Source organism: Canis lupus, chromosome 16 (genome assembly GCF_048164855.1).
Source record: "Canis lupus baileyi chromosome 16, mCanLup2.hap1, whole genome shotgun sequence".
Lineage (NCBI taxonomy): Eukaryota > Metazoa > Chordata > Mammalia > Carnivora > Canidae > Canis > Canis lupus.
In genome coordinates this window covers 13,496,707-13,509,170 of record NC_132853.1, presented here as the reverse complement: position 1 = coordinate 13,509,170, position 12,464 = coordinate 13,496,707, and the positions used below count along the sequence as shown (strand labels likewise).

The following is a 12,464-nucleotide window of genomic DNA, read 5'->3' as shown; positions in this document are numbered from 1 at the left end:
GTGAGAAGTTCAGTTCTCTGCTCTTTGGATGAACTGTGTAAAACATTTCTTTAAAAGACATAATGTTAAAAATATTAAGAAAAACGTCTACAAAATCTGGAGGGCTGCCTTTTCCTCAAAGGGTAAAGCTTGTGGGATAGTGGGGAAAGAATTGAGGGCCCAGAACTCAAACTCTGCAGCAAAAGATAGATAGATGCCCTTCAAAGCATGTCACGTTCTTAACATGTCTTGCTATAGTAGCAAGAGCTGAGGGTGACTGTGTAAGAGCAAGAGGGGCGCCAACTCCTGTGGGGGGAGGGAGGAAGGTTTCTACTGTGCACCCCACCCTGCAGGAGAATGTCAGACTTTAGGGCAGCTGCCATCAGCCCCAAGGGCATCAGGACTCTGCCTCTGAACCAGAGGTGCTTTCCCGACTAACTTCAATCTGGAGAGATGGTAAGTTATCTAACCGGCTCTTCTTTTGGCGAGACTGTTCTTTCTCCTTTATCAGAGCCCCCCATGCCCTTTGCAGCTCAGAATCATCTTCCTCAGTGCCTGGCGCCCTGTGATCCACCTTCTTTGTGTTCTTTTCTTTGGTCTTGGGTGCAGATCCTAAGCGAGTCCATAAACTACCTGTTTGGGTGAGAAGGCATTTCAGTTTTGGTGGTCAATGCTGACAAGCAGGGTAATACAGAGGAAGCAGGGACACTGTCAACACCTGATGCACAAAAGACACTGGGAAAGGGTCTGTGGCTCCTGTAACCTTTGTACAGCATTAGGAAGGTAATCTCATTTCTCTGGCTATAGTCCTCTGCCTGGAAAACTGAGGGATCTGGACCAATGGGGACAGTTGGGGACATGTGCCTCTCATGCATATCAGAGTCACCTGGGAGGCTGCTTATGCTACACCTGCCCCTCCCTGGTGAGACTCACCATTCTGTGTAGAGCTTCATTCTGCCGGAAGTGGGCCATTCCCAGATCATTCCCAGCTATAAATTCTGCAAACTGATAGGCCTGCTATACTGTAAACTTTCAGAGATTTGGCCCACTATTCATTAATTTTTAAAATGTACTTTACTAATATCTAAAAATAGAAAAATTATGTGTTTATAATTTCATAGCATACTACACTATAAGGCTATTAAGCATTTTATTAATAAAGAATTTAACAATGTAATAAAAATGATCATAATAAAATCCTGTATGAACAAAGAATACATATATGGACAAAGACTTGAATAGAAACTTAAGACTAAAAAATATTCGTGCTAGGGCAGCCTGGGTGGCTCAGCGGTTTAGCACCACCATCAGCCTAGGGCATGATCCTGGAGTCCCGGGATCGAGTCCCACATTAGGCTCCTTGCGTGGAGCCTGCTTCTGCCTCTGCCTGTGTCTGCCTCTCTCTCTGTCTCTCATGAATAAAAAAAAAAAATCTCTTAAAAATAAATAAATAAATAAATAAATAAATAAATAAGTAGTATTCGTGCTAAGCAGAAAGAACCAAGGCTGATTTTGTTTTTTCCATTTTCTAAATTTTCCATTACCCTTATTATTATAATTATGACAATGACTGTAATGGAAGAAGAAAAATAATTTATTTTCGACATATGCTATTTCCTGCCTTTGACTAACAAGGTATTTCCATGCTACAGTCTGCTCTTACCCAGTTCCTACTCCCCCCCCCTCAGTTTTAAGTGTTACCAACCTGATTTCTTCTCCCGAGTATCAGAGTAGAGGCCTTTAACATCTTGCCTGGGAACACCCAGCCTACTATGTACATCAGAAAAAGGCTCTCTCCGAAAGACTGGGGTACTACTAAAAGCCTTTTCTGGAGAATATGGTCTTTTTCCTAACCGCTGGCGTATATCTAGAAAAAGAAAAAAAAAGTTTTACTATGACCAATCATGTGTGCTTTGCTATTGATACTGTCAACCTGAGATCTCTAGAGGACCTCGTGCCAAATCTCCTCAAATGAGGGCAAAGTACCTGACAAAATCAAGCTTCTAAAATCCTTCTCTCTATATAATCAGTCTGGATTTCCCTAAGAGAATTCAGACATACAGGCTTTCAGTGAGAAAAAAATTCTCAGCTGACTGCTCTAGAAAGGAACTTCTGAGGCAAAATTAACTCTCTACAATTCCCCCAGTAGACCTACCTCCCCTCTATGCTCCCACAAACTACTTCTTACAGACCTATCAGAGCACTTACTCCATTCTGTTTTGGAGTGGAATTACCTGAATGTGTGCATTCATGTTTCTCCATCTAAGTTCTATGATGACTTGCATCCCCTCCAGAGATTCCAGCATTCCCAGCATCTAACCCAGAGCCTGGCACACAGCAGGCAAGGCCAAGTACCCACTCTGCGACTCTGCACATGTATACCATCTAGTTCAAATTCTTTACCATTTATATAACAACTCAACTTGATTTCTATTATTCTTATGTATAAAGTATATCAATGACATATAAAGTAAAATAATTGGGACAAAAATATTGAAGGCTAGTACTGCAAATTTATGATTATTTTTCATGTCTGAAAGTTCTACTGCCTAACCTCAAATTTAGAGGTGATGAACTATGACAATTAAACCAGTTCATTAAGGGCAATGCTTAATCCAAGGACCTATCTCTGCCTTGATTTGCTTTCTGGAACTCAGAAACACAACTCAACAATACCTGATTTAGTATTGCTGCCTTGTGGCCGTGGACGTGTGTGCTGGCGTTTTTCATCTAACAGATGTCGGACATCTACAAATTTCTCAGTTGGTAATTTGTTACCAATTCGGTTTTTGATATTGCTTGTAGATATAGTATCTGCCCTCATGGAGTTCCTTAAAAAAAAAAAAAAAAAGGCACAGTTACTACCTCCAACTGTGGGACAATGCCTACACAATAATCTCATGTAATTTGGAGAAAATAATTTAAGCAGCCCAATCTAATACAGCCAATATCCACTCATAAATACCATATACCAGTAATTATTTCCTTACAAAAATCATGATCAGCCTGCTATAAAGAGACCAATCAGCACAAGTAGGTTACTGAGTTTTCCAGGGTGGTTTCCACAAATGATATTGTAAACTATCACAGAATATGTAATTGCAAGTCCCCTCCTTTCTGAGACAAACATTAAGTAAGGCCTGCAAAGGGCTAAGGGATCTCTGTGCACCCAGGCTGTGACTTCACTATAGTCAAGATGCGACAGAGTCTACAATCTCTTTCTTTAAAGAACAAACTTCTCTGTTATAGACATCTGCTACCATGCTAGGCACCAGCATTATTCTGGCAGCATCCAACATTGCAAAGTTCTCTGAAAACTAAAAATAAGGATATGAACAAAGCCATACAAATGAACCAGATTGAACTGTTTTTCTTTTCCCCAAACACACTACCAAGAACACTTAGAGAGAATACCCCTATAGATGCCAACTCTTTGAGCTGTGCACATGCCATCTGCCCTCAGGAATCTGCTCATCCCCAATAGTCATCAAAGAAATACACATTAAAATAACTTTTTTTTTCTTGGTCCACAAAATTAGCAAAACTTACAGTGATAAGACTGATAACTATAGAGGTAAAAGGTTATAAAGTGATTAAAATCTTTTTGCAACGAAATTTAGCAAAACCAATTTTTATTTTAAGATTTATTTATTTTAGAGAGGGGGAGGGAGAGAGAGAGAGAGAGAGAGAATATGTGAGAGGAGGAGTGGGTGGGGAAGAAGAGAGGGAGAGGAGAGAGTCTTAAGCAGACTCTGCACTGAGCCTAACATGGAGCTTGATCTCATGATCCTGAGAACACGAACTTAGCCGAAACCAAGAGTTGGATGCTGAAACTGTGCACCCAGGCAACCCTAACACCATCACATTTTTCAACATATATGCAGCTCTGTGCAATAACTGGAATTCAAGAAATTTATCTAGTTAGTGCAACAGTAAGATATATTTTAATTTTATTTATTTATTTTTTAATTTTTTTCTTCTTATGATAGAGAGAGAGAGAGAGAGAGAGAGGCAGAGACATAGGCAGAGGGAGAAGTAGGCTCCACGCACCGGGAGCCTGACGTGGGATTTGATCCCGGGTCTCCAGGATCACGCCCTGGGCCAAAGGCAGGCGCTAAACCACTGCGCCACCCAGGGATCCCTTAATTTTATTTTTTAAAAGATTTTATTTATTCATGAGAGACACAAAGAGAGGCAGAGACACAGGCAGAGAGAGAAGCAGGCTCCATGCACAGAACCTGATGTGGGACTCGATCCCGGGACTCCAGGATCACACCCTGAGCCGAAGGTAGATGTTCAACCGCTGAGCCACCCAGGCATCCCAATAGTAAGAAAATAGAAACCTAAATGTCTATCAATAAGGGATTGACCAAATAAATCATGATATTTTCAAACAAAGGACTATATCTGGATGAAAAAATAGAAATCTACACTATATTAAACAGGAAAAGCACACTGCAAGACAATATAAATACAACTTCATTTCTGTAGAAAATAGAAATCTACACTATATTAAACAGGAAAAGCACACTGCAAGACAATATAAATACAACTTCATTTCTGTAGAACTCTGGAATTTCTCCATGTGTTAGGTATATGCATAAAATTAGCAGGAAAGTTATTCACTCGACTGCTAAGTCATGATTTTAGGAAAGGATAAGATTATGGGTGATTTTCACTTTCGGCACTGTCATTTTTTTTCTGCACTGTCATTTTTATAACAATGATTAATTCTTGTATATTTAAAGGAAAAATCTGATGCAACAGATAAAATTATAAAATTAAGAGTTAAGAGGAAGTTAGGAATTAGTATTTAAAACAAAATTAAAAGCATTGATAAAAAGACAAAATATTTTCACCTAATATTTTTCAACTGAGATTCCACTTCATCAGCATACATGGTCATTTTCATGCTTTTCTTTGGTGAAGGAGTGGAAATCATTTTCAGTTCTAGATCATAGTCCATTTCATCGGAGTCTGAACTGCTGGCACTGGACTGCCTAGATGTGCTCCGCTCCCGGGTCTGCTTGAGAGCTGGGAGCTCCTCATGGTACTCTACTACCACCCTGTCATCTGCATCCATGTCCTGATCCTCCTCCTCCTCTTCTTCCTCTTCCTCTTCAATGGGTTCCTCTGGAACATTTACTAGTCCTAAGAAATTTAACCAAAAAACATTAGGAAAAGCACTAAAATTAATGAATCTGATTTTCTGCTCTATATTGGTGACCTTTTTAAAAGGTGGTGTTCCCGTGCCCGAGATCTTACTGGAGTATTATCTGTATTAGTGCCAATCTAGTTGCCATTCTGATACCTAAAATAGAAGATTGGCTAGGTAAAGTATGATCTAGCAACCTGATGGAATATTATAAAGTTATCTAAAGTACAGTTGTCATTATTCGTGAATTCTATATTTGCAAATCTGCCATATTTATTTGTAACTCTGTATCAACACTCACAGTGTTTTCATGGCCATTTGTGGACATGCACAGAGTGTCAAAAAAAAATTGAGTCACCAGATGTGCGTATTCCCAGCCGAGGTCAAATGAGACAACACTCTTTCTTGTTTCAGCTCTCATACTGTAAACAAGTGCCCTTTTTTGGAATCTATGAAGTGCCATGTTTTTCATATTTTTGTGGCTTTTGTTGGTGAGTTCACTTAAACATTTAAAAAAATGGCTTCCAGGTATAGTGTCAAAGCTGTCTAGTGTTTCTAAGCACAAGAAGACTGTGATGTGCCTTACAGAATAAATTTGTGTTAAGTAAGCTTTGTTCAAGCATGAGTTATAATGCTGTTGGCTGTGAGTCCAATGTTAATGAATCAACAATATGTATTTAATAAGTTATCTTTAAACAGAAACACACAGCAAAGAAGGTTATATACTGATCAGTTGATGAAAATGGTGACCAGAGTCTCTGAATGTTTTAGTATTCACTATATCAATGATCACAGTGACTTTATAGAACATAACCACCATGAATAACAAAAATCAACTGTAACTTTAGAGTTCATGGAAAAATGCTTGTAAAGTAGGACTAAAAATATATGTTCACAACAATTATATTTGTTATGAAAATAGATAAGGAAAATATAAAATGAAATAAGTTGCTTATAATAAAAGTGCTAGAATTAGGGGGTGATTTGCTTTTCAATTTCTTTAATCTAAAGATTATATGATAAAATATCTTAGAATTTGAAATTGGTATAACCTGTAACTGTAACAGAAAAGTATGTGCATTTTTTAGATGCAGATTTCAAATATACAATTTTGAATATATACATTAAATAAAAACGAGACTTCACCTGTCCGTTACAATGATAAACATGTATGCATATTATCCTATGTTTGTATGCTGACTTAGCAGTTCTACAAAGCATGTAGAAAATTCTATAAGTTAGATTAAAAATAAAAACAAATCTTTATAAAAACATAATGAAAACGGTTCTTTTATAATATGCACCAAAACAAAGGAACAAAGGATGGACGGAACAAAAAACAAAATGAAACCAAGTCGTGATATCTCATTTAACTGAGACATTCGTGTACACAAGCCAATAAGCATAAAACACTAAACGTAGCAGTCTATTTTCAACATCAAAGAAACCATAAAATCAAGTCATATGATAAAATAACTTAAAAAGTTTTCATGCAGCTTTTGATATTAATAGTAGAAAAATTAGATTGCTACAGAAAATTTTCTTTCAATTTCTCCTATGTCACATTTGGCCCTTTTTGTTAGAACAGCTCTTATTAAATCATTTGACCTCTTTTGTATGGGCAATTTAAAATTAATTGTGACTTGACTTACTTTCCTATATGTTGGCAGAGGGTGAGGGCAAGGAAGAGAGGATGATAAAGTTTGGAACCTTAAAAGACTGTATTAAGAATAAGAATATGATTTCGGGAGCCAAACATGTGTCTACCCAAGAGCTGAGCAGGCAACTACCGGAATGTCGGTGTTTATAGGACGTCAAGCCAACGTCATCCCCAATCAGGGCTCTCTTCTTGATCACATCCCGCTGAATGCGACGGGAATGATATCTTCGCTTCCTGCAACATTCCAAAATAAGCACATAATCAAAAACCAATAGGAAGGACCTTGAAATCCACTAATTGAGTTTAACTGTACACCGATGCAATGTTAGGTGCTGAAACAGACATTTTACATGAAACTAAAACTTGGCCTTTCATACCATTTAACCCACAGTTAAGAATCTTGAACTTTCTTCTTGTCTTCCTTGAGTCCACACATAGTGCTGACATTCCACTGCAGAATACCAACTGAGGGATTAAGAAAAGCTTAGGTACTATTTAAAATTGTATTTTAAAATTTTGGACTCACCAAGAATTACTAAGAATTCCTTTCATGCCTCCGTAATTTGGATTCCCATATTTCATGTAATACTGACTTCTTCTGGCTGCTCCAAGTTCCTTTTTGTCATCTAAAAATTAATTACGACAGTTACCTAGGATTTTGCATTGGTATGAAGACAATGTTGAATGGCTAAAAAAAATGTTTTCCATAGTTGGGATCAGATCAGCACAATCTACCAACAAAAGGGAAAGATACACTACAAATATTCACTCTCAGTGCCTACAAAAGCAGAGCAGTATAGAGGGGGTGGAGTAAAATACAGAGATGAATGAAGTTAAGCTAATGTTAAGGAGCTGACCTCATAGAGAAAACACTGCTAACAACAACAACAATACAACATACAAAGTTCTAAGAAGCTTAAGAGAGCTACAGTCAGTATAGCTGTGCGGGAATAAAAAAAGCTTTCTAGAAGAGGTAGCATTTTCACTGTCTCCATGAAAGATGACATTCATTTCTGAATGACAACACTCCAATAACAAAGAATTAAAGAAAGAGACTATACATAATTCCATATATCTGGTAAAGCATTTTTTCCAATCTATCATGATGTTCTCAAAATGGCTTAAAGAAAACAGCATAGCACCATTCACTTAGAATGCATTCAAATAAGATACTCTATAAACATAGAAAAGATCACTTTTGTCAAGTTAAAATGCCAGTCAATAGAAAGAAAAGGTGGTCAGTGATCACACACATTTTCGTAACAGGTCTTTGCTAGCTCCTGGGGCACTCATGGATTACAAAAGGTGAATACCAATACACATGTATCTGGTGCTACACGTAAATAGTGGCACAAGCCAACAAGTGCACCCTTTAAAAAAAAACATGCCCACTAGCTCCTTGGAGAAATGGCTGATTCCAGATCTGGGACAGGGAAAGTACAAGTCGAGTCTGGTAAAACGAGATGTTATACTGTGCCATAAAGTAAGAAAATGCTCAAAGAATCATGAATGCATGTCAAAACAATAAAGCTTAAAGGGGCTCCACTGGCCAAATCCAAGAAGATTCATAAATCAAATGAATGATAGGAATGAATGATAACCCACTGAATAAGACTCATGAATCTAAACAGAAAGAAAGAAAGAAAAGAAAAGAAAAGAAAAGAAAAGAAAAGAAAAGAAAAGAAAAGAAAAGAGCAAACTTCTTACAAAGCAGAATGCCAAATAAAGAAATGTAGAGTTAAAAAGTCATCAATGGATGCTGAGTGGAATTATGAGCAAAAGTCTATTTACATAATCTTGAAGTACCTCCCACAAATTTTTATATTAACAAATGGAAAAACAGGAGAAACCTTAACCAAGTGAGAAAAGTTAACATCTCCATAAATGGGACAAGTAAATATCATGTCTCCTGACATATGCACTGAAAATGATATAACAGCACTTCTGTGGTACTCTTGCCTAACACGCACAATTTGATTTAATCAGGAGGAGATATCAGACAAACAGAAACTGAGAGGCAGTCTATAAAATAATGAGCTGAGGGGATCCCTGGGTGGCTCAGCGGTTTAGCGCCTGCCTTTGGCCCAGGGCGCGAGCCTGGAGTCCCAGGATTGAGTCCCATGTCGGGCTCCCGGTAGGGAGCCTGCTTCTCCCTCCTCCTGTGTCTCTGCCTCTCTATCATAAATAAATAAATAAATAAATAAATAAATAAATAAATAAATAAATAAATAAATCTTAAAATAATTTAAAAAAATAAAATAACGAGCTGATAGTCTAAACATGTCTCAGTCAAGAAAAATAAACCAGGGAGTATTCCATATTCAAAATTCATATATATTTTAATGCACACCAAAATCACTGTGCAGAGAGTCTTACAAATTGAAGAGGCTTTTATTTTTTTTATTTTTTCTTTTTTTCAAAGATTTTATTTATTTATTCATGAGACACATACAGAGAGAGAGAGGCAGAGACATAGGCAGAGGGAGAAGCAGGCTCCAATGCAGAAGCCCAACATGGGGCTCGATGCTGGGACTCCAGGATAACCCCCTGGGCTGAAGGCAGGTGCTAAACTGCTGAGCCACCCAGGGATCCCCTTAAGAGGCTTTTAACTCCTTTGAGAGAATGGCACTATTAGCAACGTCCAGGAAGATACTGCTACGATGAATAAAAAAGTATAACTTTAAAATGTTTTCGTAGTTCAGATGATAAACTGAACAGTACAGAGGACAAACTAGCTTTAGCAGAAAATAACTTCCTTTAGCCAGAAATCACAAAAACTATGCAAAAATAGCTAATATTCACCTTCAAAGTCTGAAATTCAACTCAGACAGCAAGCCATCATTTCACAAGCATAGAATATTATTGTTTGAAGGGACTCTAAGATTACTTGACCTAACTTCATATTCAAAAGAGATGGATGTCACTCAAAAATAAATGACTTAGATTAAAATTAAAAATTAATGCCAAATAACACATTTACCTTTTGTAGCAAATCTCATGAATAACCTATTTCCTTTTGCAAGTTTGTTAGCTGGACGAAGATCATTTCTTAGCAGAGACTCTTCTTCTACTTGAGACAATGTGTCCAACTTAAGAAAAAAGAGCATTTTCAATACAAAAATTACATTTTCTTTCATATTTATTCAGTAGCAAAGCCACTATCGAGAAAGCATTTTTAACAATTCTTAAAACAAAACAAAACAAAACAAAACAAAAAAACACAATTCTTGAAGCATGACAGCACTGATCCTCTGAGACACTGTTAAGTCAGAGGTCTTCCCTGAACACCTTGTCTGAAAGAAGAGTCTCCATCATTCTCTACCTGCTTACCCTTCTTTTCTCCATAGCACTCCTCACTTCCTGACATTACATATCTGTGCATCTGTGCATGGTCTTTCTTCACCACTAGAATGTATGTTCCAAGAAGGGAAGGACTTTGGTTTTATGCTATATCCACAGGACCTAGAATCTGGTATATAGTAGGTACTCAGTACTTTTTAAATGAATACACTTTAATATTTCCAACAATAGCACATGTCCCATTAGGAATATTCTGTCACTTACTTTTTCTTAATTTTACTCATTAGATAACACTTCAAAGTATGTCTCGACAAAACAATGTTTTTATTCAGAAGTATGAGTGCTAGTCTAAAAATCTCAAGAAAAATCACTTTTTACAGCTACATGAACTTAAAGGCCAGGATCCTGGTATACCCTCAAAAGGTCTAACAGTAAAAGTCAGAGGAAAAACACAACTTACTATGTCCTTAAGCCTTAAATAAAAGACAGTAAGCAATTTTTTACACTAAAAACTTATATATATCTTTGCCCATTACTAACCTCTATATCGCTTGAGTTCTCATCTTCAACTTCTCCTTCTTCAGCCTCCTCATCATCTGAACTGTCTTCTTGCTTGTCTAAAATGCAATATAAGAGACAAGATGAATCTTAACATAACTTCATCTCGTGTAACTTAAAAGTCCAGTACTATCTCCTATTTATTGATGATCCAAAGCATCAGAGCTTATTTTAGAAATGACAATGAAATGCTATATAAAGCTCTGCACAGAAACCCAAATCAACAGTGTAAAGAATAGGACTTTTCAGCCCAAAAGTTCCTCCTGTGTTGTTACCTGTTTTACTTTTCTCAGATGACCTGTCCTCATTGGCATCCCTGCTTCTTATTTTATCCAGGGCTGGCAGAGAGCTCATATTGATAAGGGCTCGTGTGGCTGTCATTTCATCCAGCCAAACCACATTACCTAAACAAAATGTAAAATAAAACATTACATCACATCCAAATGGTAAGTTTTTAAAAAAACAGAGACTGCAGTACCTTCATTGCTATGGCTTCATCTAGCTCCAGATCAGTAACAGTAAACGTACAAATCACCTAATGAAAGTAGTACAGAAAGTGGTAGTAAAACTTCTCTGGTGATATTAGCCTAGAGCTGCATTCCCAAACTGGGTTCCATGAAATAGCTGTGACATAGTCCATGAAAAAGGGTTCTGTATATTAAAACTGCTTGGCTCAATGAGTATTATATAGTGTTAGCAGTTTTTGTGATGATGATGATGGTAAGAAGACAACTGTCAAATAAGTTTGGATTATCCTTTTTTACTACTGCCCTCTACAGGGAAACTGTCTGCTGTTTCTTGTCATTCAGACATGCTAAATGATTGTTTTCCACTGTAAAGTGTGGGTGATGATGGTATCCATGGAATATATACAATGGGGGCATGATAGCCACTTGGCTTTGTAGCAACTAATTTAATCTGCTTCTTTAAGCAAGAGAATTTATCAAGAAAAAGGTATTGAGAAGTCTTATAGAAAAGAAATCCATTTAATTTTTTAAATATTTATTTATTTATTCATGAGAGAGACAGACTGAGAGAGAGAGGCAGAGACATAGGCAGAGGAGAAGCAGGCTCCTCGCAGGGAGCCCGATGCAGAACTCAATCCTGGATCCCAGGATCACAACCTGAGCCGAAGGCAAGCACCCAGCTGCTGAGCCACCTAGGCGTCCCAAGGTTTGCCAACCCTTGATTTAGATGGTGTAAGTTAAGCAAAAGGAAAAACAGAGAAAACTCTTCTACTCAGTCATGTTTCTTCTTTCAATGATAACACTTAATCAACATCTTCTAAAGAAGTGGATGGGAAAACCAGGCAGCTATTCAAGGTACAACCTAGGTCAGCAAGCTAGCTGTAAGCAAAGCCAGAAAAGAAGTGAGTTAAAACAAGAAGCCAGCACAGTGGTTACTCCTCTGGAGTCGGGAGGGAAGTAAATATTACAGTTAGTTCACAAGTTGGAGAAATCACAGGTTAGGGCAAGCAGGTGAAGTTTCAAAGCAAGAAGTAAGAGGTATGATATAGTGTCAGAGGATTTCAGTTTAGTTCTGGATCAGATACTAAGGCAGAGCCAGCCGTGTGAAGAGCTATCTGGGAAGGTGCAATTACAACATCTAAAGCCCTGAATAAACAGCCCCAATTCTATACAGCTGGATCCACCCCAATTCTATAAAGTTGGATCCCTTTGTTGGGAAATTGTGGGAGTTAAAGAGGCCTCAGTAATCATGTACACAAGACTCAGATGCCAGCAACCAACCTCCTAGATTCCTGGTCATCACCACTAAGCTGTCTTAGAGTACTCACTGAATATGATCTGGCAG

At 37.6% G+C, this 12,464-nt stretch overlaps 1 protein-coding gene across 5 annotated transcripts in view; it reads right to left on the bottom strand.

Moving 5' to 3' along the window:
* Positions 1–12,464, bottom strand: part of NCBP3 (nuclear cap binding subunit 3) — a 38,438-nt gene that overhangs the window by 8,840 nt on the left and 17,134 nt on the right. For 3 of the 5 annotated variants that reach the window (XM_072778951.1, XM_072778952.1, XM_072778955.1), the window contains 9 exons: positions 10,928–11,056; positions 10,635–10,711; positions 9,775–9,883; positions 7,321–7,420; positions 6,925–7,028; positions 4,839–5,130; positions 2,656–2,810; positions 1,685–1,846; positions 450–612 (listed from right to left, as the gene is read on the bottom strand). In XM_072778951.1, the coding sequence (XP_072635052.1) occupies positions 450–612; positions 1,685–1,846; positions 2,656–2,810; positions 4,839–5,130; positions 6,925–7,028; positions 7,321–7,420; positions 9,775–9,883; positions 10,635–10,711; positions 10,928–11,056 (1,291 nt within the window). Of the gene's footprint in view, positions 1–449; positions 613–912; positions 1,064–1,684; positions 1,847–2,655; positions 2,811–4,838; positions 5,131–6,924; positions 7,029–7,320; positions 7,421–9,774; positions 9,884–10,634; positions 10,712–10,927; positions 11,057–12,464 lie in introns of those variants that run through there. The other 2 variants (XM_072778953.1, XM_072778954.1) reach the window with 2 other exon arrangements.